Source organism: Rhincodon typus, chromosome 17, assembly GCF_021869965.1.
Source record: "Rhincodon typus isolate 14 chromosome 17, sRhiTyp1.1, whole genome shotgun sequence".
Taxonomy (NCBI): domain Eukaryota; kingdom Metazoa; phylum Chordata; class Chondrichthyes; order Orectolobiformes; family Rhincodontidae; genus Rhincodon; species Rhincodon typus.
In genome coordinates this window covers 26,873,502-26,898,859 of record NC_063348.1, presented here as the reverse complement: position 1 = coordinate 26,898,859, position 25,358 = coordinate 26,873,502, and the positions used below count along the sequence as shown (strand labels likewise).

Genomic DNA, 25,358 nt, shown 5'->3' with positions numbered 1-25,358 from the left:
GGGTTCAATTCCAGCCTCAGGTGACTGTCTGTGTGGAGTTTGCACGTTCTTCCCGTGTCTGCATGGGTTTCCTGCGGGTGCTCCAGTTTCTTCCCACAGTCCAAAGATGTGCAGGTTAGGTGGATTGACCATACTAAATTGCCTGTAGAGTTCAGGGAGGTGTAGATTAGGTGGGTTATAGGGGGATGGGTCTGGGCAGGATGCCCAGTGTGGACTTGTTGGGCCAAAGGGCCTGTTTCCACACTGTAGGGATTCTATGAAGACAGGAATTTTTTTTTTTAAATTTTCAAAATGGAAACTGATGAACTTTCAGTGCAACAGAAATTCAAACCAGTCATATTCAAACATGTGTGCTGAATACAATTCACAGTTCATAATTTTGATTAATTTTGTTATTGATTAGATGATACGAAAAAAAAAGTATGTATCTGTAGGAAAATGCTATGAACTTTTTGAGAAAATACTGACCAATTAAATTCAAACAGCCTTCATAAGCTTTTAGATGAAATTTGGATTACAGAGGGCATATTAAAATTAAATTGAATTTAGATAGTTTATATCTTATTCTCATTTAGAGCCTGGAGAATCTTGGTTTGTACATAGAATTATGAATTTTCAATAAAGTGAAAATCCAGACTCCAAATCATACATCCTAATGGCTTTTTGTTCTCTGCATTCTTCATCTCTCTCTATCACAACTCATCCCACATACCCCCACCGACAACAATCCAAAGGGCCAAGTTATGTCAAATTACAGGTACATAGATGCTACTCACACACTGCTATCCAACCTGCTGATCTTCACTTCTGAATTCAACCAGCAAACGTTGGAAGCTTCAAATGTGTGGGAGCAGGGGGATATAAGAGCCCAGCTGGCACACACTCAAATGTTTCAAGAAAAATCTCTAAACACCAATAAAAACAGAAACCATAAATTTCTACTCTCGAATGAAGGGGTACAGAGCTCAACTATTGCCCTTCCACAATTGACCTAGCCACAGTTCACAGACTCGGGCAAGGCCTGGGTTGCATTGATTTTTAACCAGTTTATGATCTACCGAAATAAGTGAAATAAATTTCAGAAAAATAACTTCCCCAGTAAAATTTTGGCACCAAGATAATACTATAAAGGCACTTATTGTAATACAGTTTGAGAGAAAAACACACTTAGAACATCTCTTTAAAAATACAAAATGTAATAATTCCACAGCGACTGGTATCCCGTCACCCAGTCATATTTTATTTACACATCAGCAGTTTGACTATAGTACTGCCTCATACAGAATCAGGTACCAGAGTGTCAAAATTTCTGACACTCACCCTGTTTATACGTCAACTAGGGTTCCCTAGTTGGCTAACCTCATTACACTCACTACACACAATGATACTTTTGCAACAAAAGTAGTTGACATTGAACCAAAGTAGAAGCAATGTCTTCTGCTGGTTAATAGCAATACATGCTACATAATTGCTTCCTTAAAAAAATGATGGGCAATTTCATGAACAACTATCAAAAAGTTATCCATAAACTCCCTAAAACAGTTATTGACCAACAAGCACCCATCATCTTATTATTTAAATGAAGGCACTAATTTCAACAGAACATAAACTAGTTAAAAATCGACGCAACACAGGCCTGTCTGAGTCTGAACTATAGCTAGGTCAATTGTGGAAGTGCAATAGTTGACCTCTGTACCCTGTCGTTTGACTAATAAGAAAGGCATGCATTATCCAACCATATTCTCATCTTCTCAAGTTCTCTTGTGATATAGTGATGCTAAACTGTTTGCTGACAAAAGAGGTGGAAGTCTTGTAGCAAATATTCTGATGTATACATTTGGGTGAAAGAAAAGTTGAAATCATTTGGGAATAATTTTTTTGACAAGTTTCATTAACTACCCAGTTCTAGACAGAAATAAATAACAACTGTCTTCACTAGGCATATATTGTGATTTCCTCTATGCCATCTCTTTAATAACTATGAGGATAGAAATATTTTCCATATTAACATGATCTGAAGGAATGCCTTAGACCTAATGAAAAAAGCTGATGAAAATATTAATTAAGGGTTAAAAACCAAAAGAACTGCGGAAAACCAAAACAGAAGTTGCTGGAAAAGCTCAGCAGGTCTGGCAGCATCTGTAAAGGAAGAAACAGAGTTAACGTTTCGGGTCTGGTGACCCTTCCTCAGAATTTTGTTAATTAAGGGTTAATTGGGTATGAATTGATTATATAAATATGGGGAGCTGTGACATGTGAGTTTAATGGAGTGTGTTAAACTGAAATAAAGCTCTCATTAAAATTTGGAATTGGACTCTATTCATATACATTTATCTTATGTACGATACTACATATTAACAATAATTATGGGAACAAAGAAGGCAAGTAATTCCTGCATCAATAGAGAGAAAGTAGTTGTGTCTAGTTGTATGTCTTGCTACTGATCATTAAAATGTTCTTTATTCAAAAAAGTTCAGAATGGGAGAAAAATAGATTCACCATATATAACAATAAATTTTTGCGTTTCCATAAAGGGTGTATGGAATATGAAAATTCCATTCATGTTATTAAGCTTTAAAAAAGGAAATTACATAGATGAGGAATTTATTCATGTTCTGGGATAGTTTCTTCGAGTAACATGTTCTGGACCAACCAGAAATCAGACCAAACTAGATCTGGTATTGTACAATGAGACAAATTTAATTAATGATCTTACAGTGAAGGTGTCCCTAGGTAGCAGGGATCATAATAACATAATTTGAGGGACAGACAAGCTGGTCTGAGATTTTTTTTAAAAACTTGAATGACAGAACTGAAGTGATTTGGTAAATTGGTTGAAAGATAGGTCAATAGAGATGCAAAGGCAGACATTTAGGGGAATATTTCAGAATACACAAAATGGATACATTCCAACAAATAAGAAAAATTCCACCCACAATTTGTTGTTAAAGGGTTAAAAAGATAGCATCAAACTTAGAGGAAAAAGCATACAATTGTGTAAAGACAGGTGATAGGCCCAAAGATTGTACAGAAAACAAAACCAGCAAAAAATGATTAAAAAGTTAACAAGGAGGGGAAAAATAGAGTTTACGGAAAAGCTAGCCAGAAACAAAAAGCAAATTGTAAGAATTTCTATAAATATTTTTAAAGGAGAAAATATTAACAAAGTGGGCACTGGTCCAATAGAAAGTGAGTCTGGAGAATTTATAATAGAAAATAAAGAGGTTGACAGCAGAAATGAATAATAATTTGCATCAATCTTCATGATTGAAGCTACTAGTAACATTCCAGGCACAGATAGAAAGGGGAGTGAGGAACTCAGGAAAATTACAATCGCTAGACAGAGGGAATTGAGCAAATATTTGGAGCTGTGGGTTGATAAATGTCTGGCTCCCCATTAACCTCATTCTAGGTTCTTAAAAAGAGCTATTACAAAAGGTATAGCTGGTCACGTAAGATAAATTTACAGTAATCAAACAGAGTCAATATAGTTTTGTAAAAGGGAAATCATATTTAACCAATTAATTGGAGTTCTGAGAGGAAGACCAGCCAACGGATTTACTGTACTTAGATTGCCAGAAGGTCTTTGATAAAGTGTCACATCAATCATTGGTCAAAATAGCAAAAGTTCATGGTGCAGGGCTTAACATTGGCAAGAACTAACAATCAACAAGCTAACAGGAAGTAACGAGTAGGATTAAATGGGTCTTTTTCAGGTTGAAAAGGTTTAAAAAGTAGTGTGCCACAGGGATCAGATCTGGGACCTCAATGGTTTACAATTTATACAAATGGTTTGGATGAAGGGAAGGAAGGTCTGGTTGCTAAATTTGCTGGTGATAAAACAATAACTAGGAAAATAAGTTGTGAAGAGGACATAATGACGCTACAAAAAGTATAGAAAGCTTAACTGAGTGGTAAATAAGTTGCAAATAGAGTATAGAGTATAATGTGGGAAAATGTGAAATTATCCATTTTGGCAGGAAGAAGGGAAAAAAAAATATTTAGTTAAATGGTGACAGACTGCAGAATGTTATGGTGCCCTGCTGTATGAGTCACAAACGCTAGTAGGTAGATACAGCAAATAATAAGGTAAGCTGATAGACTGTTAGGGTTTATTGCAAGGGGAATTGAGTACTAAAGCAGGGAGATTATGTTTTAGTTATGCAGGGCACTGATCAGACCATACCTGGTTTATTGTGTACAGTACTGGTCACCTTATTTAAGGAAGAATGTAAATGCATTATAAGCAGTTCAGAGAAGGTTTACTGGACTAATACTTGTAGAATGGGTGGGTTGTCTCATGAAGAAAGGTTGTACAGGCTAGGCTTATATCTGCTGGAGTTAGAGGCAAATTATTAAAATGCAAGATTCTAAGGGATCTTGATAGGGTAGATGTGGAGATGATGTTTTCTCTTAGTGTATAATCTAGAACTAGGGGTTACTGTTTAAAAATAAGGGGTGGTCCACTTAAAATGGAGAGGAAACAAAGTTTTTCTTTTCCCCACAGAGGGTCGTGAATCTTTGAAATGGGGGGGAAGCAGAATTCTTGCATATTTTAAGGCAGAGATGGATAGTTTCTTGGTTAGTAAAGGGGTGAAATTTCTCAAGGGTAGGCAGGGATGTGGATTTGCGATTAGTTCAGATAAAATCTTATTAATTGGTGGAATAGACTTGAGGGTCTAAATGGTCTACTCTCCTTGTTCATATGTTTGTAATTTGGAACGTCTGTGGCATCTCTCAATGCTCAACCCAAAAATTCATCCAAGATGTAATTGTTGCCATTTTCTGCAGAGCACAGCTCTTCACCATCTTTCTTTGCAATGAGGAAAGTCAAGCAGTCCCAGTAGTGGGAGTCCCCACTGTCACCAGCTTACCCCAGCTGCAGGGCATTATCAACTGCACACATTACTTTGAGAAGATCCTATCACCAATTTGCAGAGTTCATCAACAGTGAAGACTTCTACTCCATCAATGTTCAAATTATCTGAGAAGGTCTGTAACAAATAATTTGACAGTTGCCACGATGCTTGCATAACAAGGAACTCTCAGGTTTCTGCCTTCTTCCAAGGTCCTCAGATCATGCAGAAATGACAACTTGGTAGACAACCGTTACCCTTCCAAACATGGTTAATGTTACTGTTATGAAATCTTCAGACTAACATAGAAGAAAGATTCAACACTGGTCACACTTTCAACAGTGCCATTGTGGAACAGGTCATAGGGCCTACTTAAGATGAGATTTCAATGCCTGATGGCTCTGGCAAAGTATGGCAGTATAGTCCAAAAAGGGCTATATCATTGTAAAATGCTGTGCCCTTCACAACAAGAGTTGACAAAGGGTTATGAATTGGACAATGACAGAATGACAGAGCAATGCATCATTGAGCCAGAGTTAACCTTGTCAAAACCCATTCTCAAGATCAATGGATTTCTTTTGGAGTTCTTTAATTGTTTAACATTCTTTTGGTAATCTGGCATGCAGTCTCTCCTTAGTGTAAACCACATGTGGATCTTGTTATTTTTGTAGTCCTTGATGTGGTTATTGCCAAAGAAATATGCTTGATTTCTTCAAGGCGGTCCCACTTTAAAGAATCCCACACATTACACATCCTATTGTCTATTGGTGTAAAAGCAGCAGACATGGAGACAAGATACCAACAACACATGGTGCTAAGATTAGGTAACTCTTAAAAGCTTTCATTAAGATATCAAATCCAAAAGTTGCACAATTAATTCTCTCATGGTAGTGAGCAAGTTAAGAGGTATCCTGAGGAATCTCTTTTTGACCCTTAGATCATAGGTAACCCATCAGTGTTTCAGAGTTCACGTAGAATGCTAAGTTGTCCAAAATGTCTGAGCATCTTCTAAGACAGTGTTGAATTTGCAAGAGACAGTGTGTGCACAGCTTTTCTCAGTAGACCTATGTGCAATGAGGCAGAGTGGATATGTAAGCCACCCATTGTACATCTTCCACACTTGAATGGCAGGGCACTCCTTTGAAAAACTTGTACATGGAATATTTCCAAGTGCAGAATGATGTGCATAGTCTAGGCTCTCACACAATCCCTATAAATTGTGTTTAACCTCAGGGTTGTCCACACTAAAATGCAACATCCTGGCTGCAGTCATCAACACTATAGTTCAAAATCTCTGACACTGGAGACTACCCTCAATCAAGGAGTCCATTGGTTGTGAGAGATGAAAAATGTTTGGTGATTATAACTTCTGTCATCCTTGGGATATCTGCTCATAGAGCATAGAGTCAGAGTCATACAGCATGAAAACAAACCGTTTGGTCCAACCAGTCAAGGCTGACCATGTTGCCAAACGAAATTAGTCCCGCCTGCCTGCCAATGGCCCATATCCCTCCAAACCTTTCCGAGTCATCAATTTATCCAAATGTCTTTTAAACATTGTAATTATACTTGCAACCACCACTTTCTCTGGCAGTTCATTCCATACACCAACCAAACGGTGTAAAAATGTTTCCCCTCATGTCCTTTTTAAAATCTTTCTTCTGTCATCTTAAAAATACATCCCTTAGTTTTGAACTCCCCCACCCTACGGAAAAGATCCTTGTCGTTCACCTTATCTATGCACCTCATGATTTTACAGAACTCAATAAAATCACCGCTCAACCTCCCACACTCCAGTGAAAAAAGTCACAGCCTTTCCAGTCTATTTTTACATCTCAAACCCTCCATTCACAGCAACATTTAGGTAAGTCTTTTCTGAACCCTCTCCAGTTTAATAATATCCTTCCTATAACAGGGCAAACAGAACGGCACACAATACTACAGAAGAGGCCTTATCAACGTCCTGTACAACCTCAACATGATATCCCAATTCCTATACTCAAAGGTCTGAGCAATGAAGGTAAGCGTGCGAAACGCCTTCTTAACCACCCTGCCTACCGGTGGAACAAATTTCAAAGAATTATGTACCTGAACTCATCTGTCACATAGTTGTGATTTAACCAGGTCTGACACTGAAAATTATAATACAGCAGACATTTTAATAGTTCAAGTGAACATATATTTCCAAAGTAAAAGGTTATTTACAGTGATGTTTCACCTGTGGAACCCTCACTAAATTTTCTTCTTCCTCTGCCTCCTATTGTGTCTAGGTACAGTCCAGACGTCTGAAATTGGAGTGGAGGAAGCTTGCTCTTAAGTTAGACCTTTTCACATGGAATGCATGGGCAGTTGTTCCCTGAAAACTTTGGGTCAGGCCTGTTGAGAGCCTCCTGCCCAGATGTAGGCTTACCCTCATCGATTTGCTGAAGACTTTGTCATTACAATCAATTGCCAGAGGGCATCTCTGCAGTGTCCTGAAAAGAAGCTTCTGCGGGTTCTTGTACATGGCTCCTCCTCCCTCTGGATGTCAAATGGCACATGTTCTCCCTGAGCAGAAGGAGCACCTGGAGTGAGGTAAAGGTGCCTGATCTCCCTCTCGCCTTGTCATAAATGCTGAGCACTTCTGGTTAAAGTGATGACATTTAGGTCTGTTTGCATATCTGGCAGTCATGGGCGGCACGGTGGCACAGTGGTTAGCACTGCTGCCTCACAGCGCCAGGGACCTGGGTTCAATTCCACCCTCGGGCGACTGTCTGTGTGGAGTTTGCACATTGTCCCCGTGTCTGTGTGGGTTCCCTCTGGGTGCTCTGATTTCCTACCACAGTCCAAAGATGTGCAGGTTAGGTGGATTGGCCATGTTAAATTGCCTGTAGAGTTCAGGGATGTGTAGATTAGGTGAGTTATAGGGGGATGGGTTTGGGTGGGTGTTCTGAGGGTCAGTGTGGACTTGTTGGGCTGAAGGGCCTGTTTCCATGCTGTAGGGATTCTATGAATTCACTGAACTTGGCTTTTCATGGCAGTCACCAACCTGACCATAGATGTAGCCCTACACATACCACAGCTAGCACTTTACTGATAACTTTTGTAGACTCCTCCATACTTTGATGCAATTTACTAACTTCATCTGACAGCCCTGCCCATTGTTTTCTGTGCAGTTTGACAAAGTCATTAATAGCCAAGAACAGGGGATAGACTCCTTCCTGAGGGTGAGCAGGTGTTTGGTCTCCAGCAATCCTCTAAGTAGAAGAGATCTGTTTCATCCTTGATCAGCTGCAGGAACATGTTTTTTATATGCATAACAGATTATGCTCCTGGATCTAATTTAGTTAGAGTAGCCAGTGAGGTGAAAGTCTTTGAGCTGGTGGAAAGTACAGATAAAAACCTTGCTCAAACACCCTCTAAAGGGTACGTGGTTTTCACAAGGTGGAGGTGGACCTGAGGTTCTCTAGTGCTGGTCACTTTGCAGGGGTTCGCTGGGAGCCACTAATGCCTGCATAAGAGAATAAAGGAAATTAGTTGTGTAAGAGGGATAAAAGCTTGTGCAGATTAGAATGGGTTAGTACCAGTGTTAATGGGACAGCGGTATAGCACAGCACAATGAAGCTTACTGGTTTGTTGGCCATTTAAGATTTCCTGCCCCCACATGAGCAGTAGAGCTCTTCTCCAGCCAAATCCAGCACTCCCTAATATGGAATGTGGAGTCTGATGTCTGCCAACTCTCAACCCTTCCTGTACCTCTTGGCCCAGTTGTGGGCCAACTTTTGTTGAAATGAAACTGGGTGCAGGATTAAGTATGATGGAAGTAGTTGGAAGAGCATTTCATGAAGAAGTATGAGTAATAGAGGCAGTAAAGTGTTTCCAGTGAGTGAATGGGAGCTGCAAAAGGCTGGAAGGATGACGGGGTGACAGCTGCTGAGCAGACATGATGCATGCAACAGTGACAGCCGTGGTCCATGAGCCTTGGTAAGAGGCATGTGCAGTCGCCGAGTTAGATTGAATAGTGGCCCTGCAATTGTGAGGCAGCAGAGAGAAGATGGTAGCACCTACCCTTACAGAGTGCAGAAGAACACGGAACTCCTTCCTGCACTGAATAAGCATCCTGCTTTACCTGGGACAAAGCACTGACTTGGGCTGCAATTTGGTCTGTTGGCATGGTCTCTCTACTACTCAAACCACCAACGCCTTCAGGTTCTGTCTGTGAAGCAGGGTGCAAGCTTTCCTTTCCTCCGGTCCAAGTCCTCAGTCATAATGGTCAAGCAACACATTGTTAGTTCCTGGCTTGCAGCATCTAAGTGGTATACAGCTGGGATTTAAATACTGCACCAAGAAGGTCAACACCAGAAAATCCCAACAGTAGTGAGTATTTCTGTCTCTAACCATGTGATTGCCCAAGACAGCCGTGCAAGTTGCTGGTTGCGTAATTCATCAGGTGAACAGTGGTAGCTTGTGCAACAGAAGTCACTCCAAGGCATCAATCTCACTTGACAGAACACAATAACTGAAAGTAGGAAATGCTAGGTAAAGTTTGAGGTGCAAATAAAAAGTCTGTCAGTCATTGACTTTCATTTCATGATATGGGCTTTTTTTTAATTTCATGGGATTTTGATGTTGCTGGCTTGGCTGGGATTTATTACATCTGACGGAATCCGTGGTGAGCTGCTATCTTGAATAGCAGCAGTCCATGGGCTGTAGGGACACTGACAGTGCTGTTAGAAAAGGGGTTTCAGGATTTTGACCCAGTGACAATGAAGCAATGGTAATACAGTAATTTTGGGCCAGAAAATATGTGTATTTCAAATGGCTAACAAATGCTCCGTCAGAGTAGCAATCAGAATTTTCAACTATCACACTCACCATCTACAAAACAACGGAAAGAAAACCACAGACTGTCTATTCTATTTTAAAACTGACAAATCTCAAATCTTATGCAATTATAAGAAGAAAAGGTAAAGTTTTCATGAATTATTGAAATTTCCACAAAAAATAATCGTTACTAACATCATGTACACATGCTGATTTAATTAAAAAGCAACTACTTAATATCTTCAATAAACCATTTCATACTCTCAAATAGCAGTCAAATTGAGTTAGGACCTGTAAGAAAAGTACAAATCTTAAAGTTGAATGATTTGACTTTAGTTTGCAACTACAAATTTCATCACATTGTTTTGAACTAAGTACAACACCTCAAAAGCAGAGTTTTTAGTAGTATGTATGCCAGTATGGTCTATTAGCATATATTGCAGGAGGAGAACAAAACTGTATGCCTATTACTAATCCATCTTTTCTTAACAGCCGATATATTCCCCAATAATGACAGCCAAAACATATCTACAAACCCTTTCTTCTCACATTTCATAACAACACTTTTGCATTCTGATCATCAGTAAGGGACAAATTAAAAATAGCTCTCAAGGAAAAATAAAAATCAACAAGCATTTATAAAGATCAACACAACCCAACTTAACAGACCAAATGGAGTAGAACAACATCGCTTCATCGGAGGCTGCACTGATGATGCATGGTGATCACATGGTGACGAAACGTTTGTACAACAACCAGCCAGCTCGGTGAGCAAGCTAACAACCTCAAGAATGGGGTTATTTTAGATTTTCACAGTCATCATTACCAGTCCGCCTTGTCTTAACAGCCTAAATATTACCCACCAACAACACGCAAATATCTGCAAACCATTTCTTCCCCTATTTCATAAGAACATTTTTACATTCTAATTATTAGTAAAGGATGAATTTAAAATAGTTAACAAGTCAAATTAAAAAAGAAAGCATTTATAGACGTTCAAAGCTATATTTGATAAATAAATATATCCTATAATGAGGTTATTTTAAATTTTCACAGCCATCATTAAAAGACTACAAACTGTGTAATTAAATTAATTAGAGACTAACCTTCTCTAAACTGACACCAGTCCTTCTGACAAGAGCCTGCAATTTTGCTATGGTTTCATTTTCCTTTCGTAATTCATAAGTGCTCAGTGCTGATCCAGCTACATTTCCATTCTTCTTATCATAGACCACATCACTTCCTTTAAAATTCTTCAGCTTGGAGGCACTTTCACTGCAGTGCAGGTTCCCTTCAGGTGGAATCCCAAATGCCATTAAAACCTCAGAGATTTCTTGAATGAATTCTAGTTTATTTGGAAATTGTGGCAAGTCTTCTGGAAGTTCAATAAAATGGTTGTCTATGTCCACAAAGCACAGATTTGCCTGAAAAAGTTCAACACATATTTAGAAAAATTTGAAGCTGCCATTCTGTCTGAAATCCAACCATTGATACTGCGACAAGCATGAAGCAAAATAAAAGATACATTGTCATCCACTAATGTCAAGTAAGGAACAGACAACTAAGGTTTCATGGTATTAGCCTCCCAAAGCTGGATTGCACCAATCAATATATTCCACTTATTTTTGTTGCAGTAACCTTGCTGGAAGCACGGATTGCAGACTGTTGATAAAAACACAATCAGGCTCACCGAACAAATGGCTAGCTAAAATACCTACTCAGATTTATGTCAAGAATGGCAAGGTAGACTGCAACTCCATACAAATATGCTTCAGTACCTTAATGAGGAATAAAGAAAAAGTTAGGTTTGAAGTAAAGAAAATTTCACTATAATGTTAAATGGGTCTATTAACCATAATCGATCCAAAGGTTGTCAGTTGCAATTGTAAGTGGCGTTTCAACTTAAGTAACCACATTCGTTATGTTTAATTTGTCATTGATCTGATGCACCATTCTGGGAAAGGAAGAAAATCTAGAAAGAGTTGCCTAGAACCAAAGACATACGAAGGAAGTCTACTGAAATAGCCAAGAATCCTTACTTTTCCCCTGTAACTTTCACAATAGTACACTGGGATTTCTTTACTGTGACTGTAACATGTCCAAAATCAATCAGCCCCATGCTCCAATGCACTGTATAAACTACAGAAAAAAAGGTGAAACAGGAAGTTTCGTATTTAGTTAGCAGGTATAACTTCCTAATTAACCTGCCCACTTTATTAAAATAAAGACCAATTATTACCAGCTGCATCCCCACTCCTACCCCACACCAACCCTCACCTTGAACGATGGGGACATTGTTTTAAATACATCAGTATAAAAGTTAATCTTCCATAAAAATTGACACATGATTTTAGTTTCAAATTTGTCATATACATCATGTAAAAATTGACCTTGGATTTTCAAGGATCAAAGCCTAAGCAATTCAGAACCAAAATTTGATTTTGGAGATGTTTAAAATGGTTTAGGACATCAAAATCACAAAAATTATTAAAATGCATTTCACACATTTATGGGATGGTGATATTCTTCACACTTTCTGGTTAGATGGCAGCATCCTCCTGTCTGTTACATATGTCCTTCTATAAGTTAATGAATCAACTTTATATTAAAGATAGAAATACCAATATTTATTAGTAGACAAATGTTTAAAACATATGTTTAAGTTTTGTTTTTATTTATTCAAATTATTGAAATGATCAGATTAATAATGACAAATCACGTAGCAATTATTAATTATGGGTCATTAATTGGTAGAATCAGAAGACTAATGTCATTTCAGCCAATAACAAATCCTATTTAAGGCAAAATGTCAATTAGAAATACAAATATAACACCACTGAAATTCTAGTGGATCACGTAAACTATCAAGATGCATTTGAGAAAGAAAAACTACATAGCTCAATTTAAACTGAAAGCCGTAGCTTTCATTATGACAACAAACAATTGCACAGCAGCAAGATAGATTAATATTTCTGAGAAAATGGTCCAAGATTGGAGAAAGATATCCAAGCAACTAGAAAACTGCCAAAGAATAACCATACCAAATGAAAACTGAACAAGTGGCCTCAGTTGGAGGAAAAAAAGTGACAGAGCCATTTGACTCTCTGCCCTCAGAAGACTGAAGAAAGAATTATGAATAAAAATTCAACACCAGTGCTAAATGGTTAACACGGTTCAGATTTGATGGGCCAAATAGCCCAATTCTGTTCCTAAATCTTATTGTCTAAGACACAATAAAGTACTCAGAAAGAAAACGAAAATTTCACAATGTCTGCAAGCTGTACTTAAGAATAAACAAATCACCAGCCTTCACCAACTTGTCATTTGACATGAATTGACAAATTATATTTAATCGAATGACTGATACTAGAAACCAGGATGAAATGCCAACAATCTCCAATATGCTGGAAAACAGGACTGTTAATGAGATAAAGCAAAAAAAATGCTTCATAACTGGTCACAAGATGATGCAGTACACAGTAGTTCCACCTTATATGGTAGACAGCTCAGAATTTAAACATTTTCCTCAAAAATAAATTTCAGAAAGGTGCCATCATCCATATTCATAAGAAAGGTTCAGAGAGAAAGATTTGTTGCCTTCAGCTGTACCTGATTAGCAGTCAGTTCAAAAATAAGGAATCATTCATTTAAGACATAGGTAGGGAGAATTTCCTTCTCTGAGTTCTTGGAACCCATGGCCTAAAACATGGTGGGAACAGAGTCTTTGAATATTTTTAAGGCAGAGGTGAGCAGCTTCTTGGTAAACAAGAGTGTGAAAGGTATCAAAAGTAGGCAGGAATGTGGAGTTGTGATTACAATCAGATCAGCCATGATCTTTTTAGATGGCGAAGCAGGTTCGAGGAGTGAATGGCCTACTCTTGCTCCTATCTTGTACTTTTGTTGTCCTTAATAAATGGATCACAAAGAAGTGTGAAATGCGAGATCAAAAGATTTTCGAAAGGAAAATGTCGACATGTCTAGGACATGTTCAAATCCTGCTATCTCAACATTTAATCAGTAATGCAAGATTGACAAACTCCAATTTGGCATTTATTCCTGGCAATCTTACAAGTGTTCCACAGCCCTATGATGTTTGTATAAAGCTTTCATGGTCAGTATATGAGATAAAGGAAGCGAAAGGCAAAAGGGTATTCACTAAGTGTAGATATATACGAACACATTCACTAGCAAGATTGTGTCAATGAAATGTGGACAGATGGAATAAATTTAATTCCAACTTTGCCAAAGTATCGGCTCTAAAATGCAGAATATCAAATGTGTTCAATGGTATTGATGTCAATGATTTGTGGTCTAATGATGATGAAGTTACTACAAATAATGAAACATAGAAATATAGAAAGTACAAGAAACAACTGGCCTTTTGGCTCATTGACACCGTCATTCAATACATTCATGGCTGATCCTCTATCTCAACACTATTCTCCCACACTCTCCATACTTCTGACATCTTTAGTATTGAGAAATTAACTTCTTTGGTAAAAATATTCAATGATGTGGTCTTCACCAATTTATTTAGCGTAGAATTCACAGGTTCAACATCCTCTGAGGACATTTCTTGTTATCTTTGTTCTAAATGGTCTACCCTGTAACCTGAGACATTGACTCCTTGTTCTAGATTCTCCCAACCAGGGGAGCATAATCCCTACATCCAGTCTAGTCAGAGTTTTATACAATTTAATGGCAGACTCTCTCATTTTTCTAAATCCCAATGAATCCCAACCTAGTTGACAATCTCTCCTCATACAACAAACCTACCAACTCAGGAATCAATAAGAACTGCAGATGCTGGAAGCCAGAGGCTATAGGTGTGAGGCTGGAAAAGCACAGCAAGTCAGACAGAATCCGTGGAGCTGGAAAGTTAACGTTTCGAGCCGAAACCCTATGTATGCTTTCAATGGCTAGTTTATAAGGCACCATATACCTTTATGCATCAACACTTCCCAATCTATCACTGTCTAAATAATACTCTGCCATTCTGTCCTATCAAAGTGAAAATCTTCACACTTAACCACATTACACTAAAATCCTTCCAAACTCAGATTCAATGTGATGAGTCAAGTTATTACTTTAAAGACTTAGAAAATATGACAGGATATAGTGTACCTTAAATAGTTTTCACACCACACATTGTTTCAATAAATTGTACAATAAGAGTTCATTATGTCAGTTTCTATTGAGGCTCTTGCATTTAAATAATGTTAGAGAACCAATAGAACCCTTGTGAAGGTGGGGGAAGGGGGGGTGATGGGAAGAAAAAAATGACTAAAGTTCTATCAAACAATGAGACAAAAACAAGCATGCATGATAACCCCTCAAGACTATCATTCTTGTAAAAGTTAACACTCAATATTTTGTAGAAAAGGTTGGACTCAAAAATGCAACCTTTACACGAGTGCAGAAACAACTGAAAAGTGTGCAGTTAGGGGCAAAATTTTGCCTTCAACATCAACAAATGATGCTTGGACCATTTCTAGGTCACGATCTTGACCCAGAAGAAACAGTCACAGTCCATAACGTTCAGAGAGGCCAGCTACTAATTGACAAGAGGGCAGTTTGGTCAGCCAATAAATAGCTGTGAATGCAAAGGTATGACTGCTGCAATGAGAGCCCAACTTAGTTGAACTATGGCAAATACTTGAAAGATGAAATATAAGAATCAGAGAAAGAGGAGTGGGCGCAGAAGCCTGCACCGAAATTAGGGTTGTCCTTTTTCAAGCCCAGAGTTAGTGAGGATGGGTGGAGTAAGTTTACTATTTTCCACCATCCACTTTCCAGAGGGTGGAAATAAAAGGGATCCTAGCTATACATTGAAGGGGTGAAGGTTGCTGAAACAAATAGTGCACATAAGAGTAATCAACAGGAGCTGACTGTAGTTCCTTAAAAATGTTCAGTGACTTTCTTTGTTCTGATACAGTGATTGCAATGTGAGAATCTGATACCCAGGACATACAAATTTGGGAGACAAACCTGCCTGATAATGATGCTGCTCCTGAACGTGGAAAAATTTTATGGGAAAATTGCATCTCTGGGGAATACTTACTGATCCATTAACAAGGATAAGAGTCGCAACACTGTTGATTCCCAGCAAATGCTGTTGCAGGCAGATTCTTATGGATATTAGAAGGCCTTATTTTGCTCTCTTTTGCCTTTGCACAATGCATGGGTGAGGGATATCACTAGAGGAGGACAGCCCAGGTCATCACTGGCACTACAGGAGGGAAGAAGTGGAAATCATCAGACTGACTGTATGGGACCCAATTAGAGAAGAAGAGATCGGCATACCAGAGAGGGTGAAAAAGATAGCAATAAAGGGTGTGAAACATGCTCCTCATAGTATGACAGTTTGCCAAAAACTGCATTTCAAAGTCATCAGCACAGCAGAGGCTTCTGCTGTTAAATGTTGGTTTTCATGGAGTCCCTCTGGTGCCTGCCACAAGTTTTGTCATGGAGAATATTAGTGTTGTGTCACAACAAGAATGAAGAAACTGAGACAGCAGAGCCAGCACAGTCACATCTGACAAGCATGTCGTCAATTAAGTAGAAACACTCCTATAGGTGGGTCCATAAATGTGCTCGGATAGTACTGTATTTGGTGAAGGGAACAGCATGAGTGAGTAAGAAGAGATGAGAGACACAAAGACAACTGTAGGAAATCCCCTTTGGAGGATGGAGGATAGTTGGGTACAGATGCAGGACCTCGGGAATGACAAGAAAGGAAGGTCTACTTAGACCAGCTGTAATAAATGTAAAAGTCTCAGAGATCTCCAAAGTAGCGCACAATCATGGGCTGAGAATAGAGGCAATTATGCTGCTCATATGTGCCATATCTCAGGTCTTTGAGTACATCAGGTCAGCCCTTGAGAATGTGGCCTACCTCATGAAGAAGTCATATGTGACAGCATTATGAATGGATGCTGGAGTACACACTGACATGCACAGAATGCATACAACACTCTATAGTATGGACGAGTCAATGGATCTGGCGGTGACCCAGCTGGGGCTCACCTCCAAGTATACGGAGAAGCGTCTAAGGTAGGTCTGAGGCAGTTACCATTGACGGCAAAAGAACTTACCCTTACAGTGTGCCAGAATTACCTTCAATTCCTCTAACTCCGTGACCATCTATCCAGAAAGGCGGCATGGTGGCTCAGTGGTTAGCACTGCTGCCTCACAGTGCCAAGGGCCGGGTTCAATTCCCACTTGGGCAACTGTCTGTGTGGGGTTTGCACATTCTCCCCGTGTCTGTGCAGGTTTCCTCTGGGTGCTCCAGTTTCCTCCCACAGTCCCAGGATGTGCAGGCTAGGTGGATTGGCCATGCTAAACTGCCCACAGTGTTCAGGGATGTGTAAATTAGGTGGGTTTAGGGAATGGGTCTGGGTGGGATGCTCTGAGGATCAGTGTGGACTTGTTGGGCCAAAGGGCCAACTATAGGGATTCTATGGAAAAGGCTTGAGATAGGGAGACTGTTCCCACATTAATGCCAGTGCAGCAACCATGGGAGATACTCTCACAAGCAAAAGCAGGCTGCCTCCAGTGCATCAGTGGTGTATGTCACATTTATAAGTATGCACTTTTGGAACATACTGTATATATTGACATCATGGCAAAGCTGTGAGCTTCCCTTTTCTTTTTAATAGCAAGACTGGAAGAGGGAAAAATGGTGAAGGGAATTGGAGCTCTTTGAAAAGTGAGAGTGACATTGCTAGATCATTCATTACCAGTATGAATGAATATATTCCAGTTGCGCACTCACAGATTACTGCCCTATGATTAAGTGATTTCTGGACCTTACTGTCTTGCTAGATTAGAAGAGCATAGATGTTGACTATATGGATTTCAGTAAGGTTTTTGATAAGGTTTCACACAGTAGGCTGCTCTAGAAGGTTAGATCACATGGAATCGAGGGACAGTTGGCAAATTGGATACACAATTGGCTTGACGGTAGGAAGCAGAGAGTAATAGTGGAAGGATGGTTGTCGGACTAGAGGCCTGTGATTCATGGTGTGCCTCGGGTGTTGGTGCTGGACCCATTGCTATTTGTTATCTATATTAATGATTTGGATGAGAATGTACATGGCATGATTAGTATGTTTGCAGATGACACTAAAATAGGCAGTACTGTGGACAGTGAGGAAGGTTATCAGAACTTGCAGCAGGATCTTGAACAGCTGCAGAAGTGGGTCCAGAAATGGCAAATGGAGTTTAATATAGATAAGTGTGAGATGTTGCATTTTAGAAAGTCAAATCAAGGTAGAAGTTTCATGGTGAATGGTAGGGCCTTAAGGAATGTAGTGGAACAGAGGGATCTTGGAGTTCAGGTGAATGGTTCTATGAAAATGGAGTACAGGTAGACAGGGCAGTGAAGGAGGCTTTTGGTACACTGGTCTTCATTAGTCAGAGGATTGAGTACAGAAGTTAGAGACAAAAAATTGCAGATGTTGGAATCCAAGGTAGACAAACAGGAGGCTGGAAGAACACAGCAAGCCAGGCAGCATCTGGAAGAAAGGAGCAGTCAACATTTTGGTATAACCTGAAGAAGGGTTATACCTGAAACGTTGACTGCTCCTTTTCTCCAGATGCTGCCTGGTTTGCTGTGTTCTTTCAGCCTCCTGTTTGTCTACATTGAGTACAGCAGTTGGGAAGTTATGTCGCAGTTGTACAAGATGCTGGTGAGGCCACACTTGGAGTATTGTGTTCAGTTTTGGTCACCTTGCAATAGGAAGGATGTTATTAAACTGGAAATAGTGCAGAAGCAATTTAAAGGATGTTGCCAGGACTCAGAGGACTGAGTAATAGGATGAGGTTGCACAAGCTAGGACTTTTTTTCTTTAGAATATAAGAAACTGAGGAGGTATCTTATAGAAGTGTATAAGATCATGACAGGCATGGATAGGGTGAATGCACACCGTCTTTTTCCCAGCATTGGGGAATCGGGGACTAGAGGGCATCTGTTTAAGGTAAGGGGGAAAGAATATATGGGAACCTGAGGGGCAATTTCTTTTACACAGAAGGTGGTACGCATATGGAATGAGCTGCTAGTGGTAGTGGTTGAGGTAGGTACATTAACAACATGTAAAAGGCATTTGGATGAATACATGGATAGGAAAGGTTTAGAAGGATATGGGCCAAGTGCAAGGAAATGGGGTTAGCATGGATGGACATTTTGGTCGGCATGGACCAGATTGGGCCAAAGGGCCTGTCTCCGTGCTGAGGGACTATGATTCTATAACTAAAAGAAAACAACAGTATGGATTCAACCGTCACCATGGCAGCTGGTGGAATTTAAATTCAATTAATTAAGAACATCTTTTTACTCGTTAATCTCAATAACCCAAGAACTACTTGTACACTCCAACCATTGGCTTGAGTGTGGTTACAGTATGAAAAGTTTACACAGTCAATGTGCATTAAAATCTACATAATTCCTTTTAACATAGACAGAAATTTATAAAGGGAAAAGTTGATACCAAGTAGATAAAAAAAAGTCTACCTATTTCCTCTGAAACACTTGGTCCACTCCCCTCCAGTCTCAACATCTCCTGACAACCCCACAGCATCTTTGCATGCAATCACATACGGTGCAAAACCTGTCCATTTACCTCCTCCATCCTCATTAAGGCTCCAGGTGAAGCAGCGATCTACCTGCACTTCACTAAATCTGGTCTATTGTATTCACTGTCACAATGTAGTCTGCTATACATTAGAGAGAGTCGAAACACAGACTGCACATATGCTTTGCAGAACACCAATGTTCTGTCCGCAAAATTGACCCCGAGCTTCCGGTTTCCTGCCACTTCAACACATCACCATGATCCCTGGCTATCATCTGTCTTCGGCTTGCTACAATGTTCCAGCAAAGCTCAGTGCAAGTTGGAAGAACAGCATCTCATTTTCCACTTTGGGACCCTACAGCTTTCAGAACTCAATTTCAAATTCAATAATTTTAGGGCCTAAGCACCTTTTCTTATGTCCTTACCCCAACTCCTACACACCAGTCAACAGTTTGCTTCTTCAGGGTAATACCTGAAGCGTTGACTGCTCCTTTCCTCTAGATGCTGCCTGGCTTGCTGTATTCTTCTAGACTCCTGTTTGTCTACCTTGGATTCCAGCATCTGCAGTTTTTTTGTCTCCCACACACCAGACCTTATTATTACATGAGCTACTGCCACAAGCAATGGGAATCAATTAGTTCAGTTGGTTGGACAGTTGATTTGCAAAGCACTGTGATGCCAACAGCATGGGTTCAGTTTCCATCACCGGCTGAGGTCACCATAAAGGACTCTCCTTCTCAACTTCTCACCTCACCTAAGGTATGGTGGTCCTCAGGTCAAATCACCAGCAGTTGTCTTTCTCAAATGAGAGAGCAGCCCTTTTGGTCTGGTAGGACTATTGCGACACACATACACACCACAAACAATCCACTGTAAGTCACTAAAGGTCCCTATGAACAGCTATTGATTTTCCCAGCTGACTTTTTTTTATTCATTCATGGGATATGGACATCTCTGGCTAGACCAGCATTTAGTGCCCATCCCTAATTGCCCAGAGGGCAGTTAAGAGTCAACCACATTGCTGCAAGCTTGGAGTCACGTCTAGGCCAGACCAGGTAAGGATGGCAGTTTCCTTTTCTAAAGGACTTTAGCAAACTAGATGGGTTTTTCTGACAATCAGTAATAGTTGCATGGTCATCATTATTCAAGATCATCATTAGACTCTCTTTTCAGATTATCATTGAATTCAAATTCGACTATATGCCATGGCAGGATTTGAACCCAGGTCCCCAGTACATTACCTGGGTCTATACCACAAGGCCATAATCTACCCGCTTCCTTTACCCATCCTTTAGTCTGTCCAACTGTGTTTCTCTCACTCTCTGGGTTCCATCTCCACCTATCATTTACTCTTCCCACCAACACCCCCAATCCCATCTTCAGCATATATATAAACCAGTTCCTAGCTAGAATCAATTCTGAAGAAGGGTCACGGACGCAAAACATTAGCCTCTTCTTTCCCTCCACAGATGCTGCCAGACCTTCTGCGTTTTTCCAGGAATGTTTGTTTTTGTTTCTGAATTCCAGCATCCGCAGTTCTTTGCTTTTTTTAAAATAGAAAGTCTATTGTTTAGTACATTAAAAGTAAATCATAGCTTACAGTATGGCACAGGCACTGTTGTTTATTAATGATAGTAGCTATGTCATGTAAAGAATAGCACCAGGGCCATTGATCCACAGTAAGTGAACAAGAGATATTTTATTTCTATCTCTAAAGGTTTCCTCATATGTTTGTTACATTTTCACTTGAGTTCCATCACACTATCTTACAGTGTGAGAACATTACTTCTTTGCCTATCAGAGTTTATCCTTAGAGTAAAAATATACCATAGAACAGCATGCAAGTTTCTGAACCGGAAATGGATAATAATGACATTGAGCAGCATTGGAGGAGGACTAAGGGGTGTACCTGCATTTTGAGTACAAGAGTAGGTATAATTGAATTTATATAAGAATACCATGTCTGACATACCAAATTGAATTTTTGGAACAGATGACTAAAATAGTAGACAGGGAGTGTCTATGGATGTTGTGTACATGAATTTCCAAAATGAATTTGATAAAGGCCTTCAAAAAATCTAAAGTTGAAGGTTAGAGTACTTAAGAAATGTTATTGATCTGGCTAGGAAAAAGCTAAGCCGAAGGAAGCAGAAGATTGGGGTTTTGGGCAGGTAGATTTAATTGTCGAGATGTGTCTGATGAGGTCCCTAAAGGCTCCTTGTTGTTCCTTCAACTATTCATTTTATTCCTTAAAAATCAAAGACACTAGAATACACTGTTGGGGCTGGGGGGTGGGGGCAGGAGAGAGAGAGCAGGAAGAAGCTATGCTGAAGAACTGTAGGTTCTAAGAACCACACCTTAGGAAGGATATAGGTGGACGACAGCATACCCTAAGTGGAAACCAGAACACAAAAGTTAAGATACAAGACGGTAAACAAACAAGAACTTCATTCCGTCAAAACTAGAAGATTCAGGATTGATTTCATCTCAGTAGCGCAAGAAGTTAAAGAATCAGGAAATTTGATCCTGCTCTTTCAGGAATAAAATTAGGAAACATATCTTCACACAAAGGCTGAAAGAAGGTGAAGCTCTCTTCTACAAATGGCAATTGATGCTAGATTAACTGTTAGTCTTACAAATTATTTTGAGAAATCTTTAAAAGAGGTGGGAACATATCTTTAAAAGATATTGGGAAGAAGATATATGGAGCTAAATGCCCTACAATTGTACTTGTATTCCTTTAAAAAGAAGATAACAAGTGAATATACTGAAGAAACAGAAAATATGTGCACAAGTATCTTTTAAATAAAATACAAGTTCAAAAATAAATCAAAGAAAACAAGATGCTCTTGACCTGTGTAACAAGGTTTTAACAAATACAAAGATTTTTGCATTTCAATTTGTTTGAACTGTTATTGACAATAGTTTATTCCTTTCAGTTCAGATTCAGTCTTCAAATACTGTAAAACCTGAATGGCGTTTGTACAGGCCACACCTTAGTGCAGTCAACAGGAGGGACACTAACCATAAGACAGATAGTGAAGGGGTAAAACTGAAATAGAAAATAGAAAACAACCAGCTCATTTATTGGGATGTGAGTTTTGATGGCTGGGCCAACATTTATTGCCAATACCTATTTGCTATTGAGGAGGTGGTGAGCTGCCTCCTTGAACTGCTCCAGTCCATTTGGTGTAGATGCATCCACAATGCCCTGAGGGAAGGATAAACAAGTTGATTAGATAATATCCACCACTGCAGAATTGCTGCAGTTATGTTCCGGAGCTGAGGTGGCTAGCTTCCTCGGTGTTTGATATGACTCCAACCAGCAAAAAGAGTTCCAATCAAGAAAAGACTGGGGTTGGTTTGGATATGTCCTGCATTGTGCGAACATCTACGGGCAATGTTCTACATTGTCAAGTAGACAGAAGTGTCGTAGCTTGGCTAAGAGTACAGCAAGTTCTGGAGTGCACATGTCCAGGAGCCCTTAAATTCTGGAAAGGTCCTAGAGAACTGAAAAACTGCCAATGTAACACCTTTATTAAAAAGGGAAGGAGACAAAAAAAGACAAGTAGCTATAGGCCAGTTAGCTTAACATTTGAGAAAATGTTAGATAAAGGATGAAATAGCTGAGAATTTAGAAATACAGAATATGATCAAGCAGGATCAGCATGATTTCATGAAGGGGAAATCATGCCTGACAAATTTACTAGAATTCTTTGAAAAGTAACAAGCAGGATAGATAAAGGGGAAGCAGTGGATGCAATATATCTAGATTTTCAGAATGTGTTTGATAAGGTACTATACATTAGGCCAGTTAATAAAATAACAGCCCTGGTGTTGGAGGTAGTACGACAGAGAATTGGCTAACTAATGAAAAACAGAGTTAGGATAAAGAAGAAAGTGAGTGTTCCAGAGCCAAATTTGAGGATGGCATAAAAAAAAAGTGGAAAGGCCAGTGGTGAGAATGACACAAAGAATCTGCGGAGGGATGGCCTGATGGTATTTTCGCTGGACTGTTGATCCAGAGACCCAGATAACGTTCTGGGCACCCGGGTTTGAATCCTGTCACGGCAGATGGTGGAATTTGAATTCAATAAAAATATCTGAAATTAAGGATCTACTGATAACCATGAATCCATTGTCAATTGTTGGAAAAACCCATCTGGTTCACTAACGTCCTTTGGGGAAGGAAACTGCCATCCTTACCTGGTCTGGCCTACATGTGACTCCAAACCCACAGCAATGTGGTTGACTCTGAACTAAGGATGGGCAATAAATGTTGCCTAGCCAGTGATGCTCTCATCCCCTTAATGAATAAAAGAAAACATAGAAAGGTTAAGTATTTGGGCAAAAGCGTGGCAGATGGAATATGATTGGGAAGACGTGAGGTTATGCACTTTGGCAGGAAGAATAGACGAGTTGAATATTATTTAAATGGAGAAAGACTGCAGAAAGCTACTGAACAGAGGGATTTAGGAGTCCTCATCCCTGAATCACAAAAGGCTAACATCCATGTTTAGTGGATAAGAGAGAAGGCAAATGTGATGTTGGCCTTTATTTTAAAGAGAATGGAATGTAAACGTTAGGGAGATTTTGCTAAAACTAAACAAAGCACGAGCACAGCTGGAAGACTGTGAGCAGTTTTGGGTCTCTTATCTAAAGAAAGATGTACTAGAATTGGTGGCACTCGAGCAGGTTCAGTCAGCTGATACCAATAATGGCCACATTCTGTGAATGAACTAAAAGAAAGAAAAAAATCAAGGCTAAGATGGGAATGGGTATCAAGAGTTGTAGGGAAAATGCAGGAAAAGAAGTTGAGGATTATCAGATTAGCCATGATCTCATTAAATGACAGAGCAGACCTGATGGAATATACAGTTACTTCTGCTCCTACATCTTCTGGACTTATAGTCTAAGGAGAGACCCAGGAAATGTTGTCTGCAACATTATATGTAGATATAATTCCGTCAGTGTAACGGTGCGAAGCTGATGCTTAACTAATCTGTGAGATATCATTCCTAATTTTGGCACTATTTCCCAGATATTAGTAAATAGGACTTTTCTGGGTCGACAGAGATGAATTTACCCTTGTTAATTCCAGTACCTTAGTTGATGCTAGGTGGTCTGTACAGCTTCATTCCTTTCTTAAGGCATTTTAACAGAGGACAAAACTAAATGGCTTACCAGGCAATTTCATAATTTTGATTAAAAAACAGTCACATTTGCTGGAGTCATATGTAGGCAGTCTTCCTTCCCTATAAGAGGATTAGTGAATGGAATGGATATTTATGACAATTCACAATGGTTTAACAGTCATCATTGGACTTTCAATTTCAGATTTTTTTGCTGAATCTAAACTCTACCATCTGCTATGGTGGAATTTGATCCCAGGAATGGAACATTATCTGTAACTACTGATTATTAGTCCAGCAAAAATACCACCATGCCATTGTGTCTACATATGATATATAATGTTTTTGCCACATGAATTCCAGGTTCTCCCTCCAAAACGAGAATCTTACCATATCGTTTTGACATTCAATAGCATTATCATTAAATCCCCTATCAAAAGCATGTGGTTACCAGTGTTAGAGCCCTCATTGATTTTTCATTATTTTTATTTTATTCTTTTATCAATTTTGGTGGAGCTGTGAACTGGGAACTGTGATCCAGAGGTGACCTTTGGCCTATGTGTAAAAGCTTGTATTAAGAAGAAAACAGGCCAAATGAGTTTTTGTTTCTTCATGAGGCCAGGCCTGAAGGTTAATTGCAGGTTGGTTCCTGGTCAAAAGGTTCTGCAAGTGCTTCATTACTAGGGAACAGTATTATGTTGCACAGACTATAGAAGTTGGCTATGAATGAAGTCAGTACCTGGGAATTGTTTCCAGCAAGTCTGGAAAAGACTTTCTGTTCAAGCAGATGGCAGAGATTGAATGGTAACTGAGATTTAATGAAGGAAGTCTGTTAGGGAATGGTCAAATTTGAATTGGGTTTTGGACTGTGTTTTCTGTGAAAAGGAATCTGGCTGTTGATGCTACAGTGTGAGATTCGCAAGCTCTCTGCCTAACCTCCCTTACCACCTCTTCGAAATTCAGATAATAGAAAGCTAAGTTATAAGCATTATTGC

General features: G+C 39.4%; 1 protein-coding gene across 1 annotated transcript in view; it reads right to left on the bottom strand.

The window, feature by feature from the left end:
• The window catches only part of dennd5a (DENN/MADD domain containing 5A), a 139,994-nt gene that overhangs the window by 78,594 nt on the left and 36,042 nt on the right, over nt 1–25,358 (bottom strand). Inside the window, exon 6 of the mRNA XM_048607332.1 lies at nt 10,766–11,083. Coding sequence (XP_048463289.1) covers nt 10,766–11,083 — 318 coding nt within the window. The remainder of the gene's footprint in view (nt 1–10,765; nt 11,084–25,358) is intronic.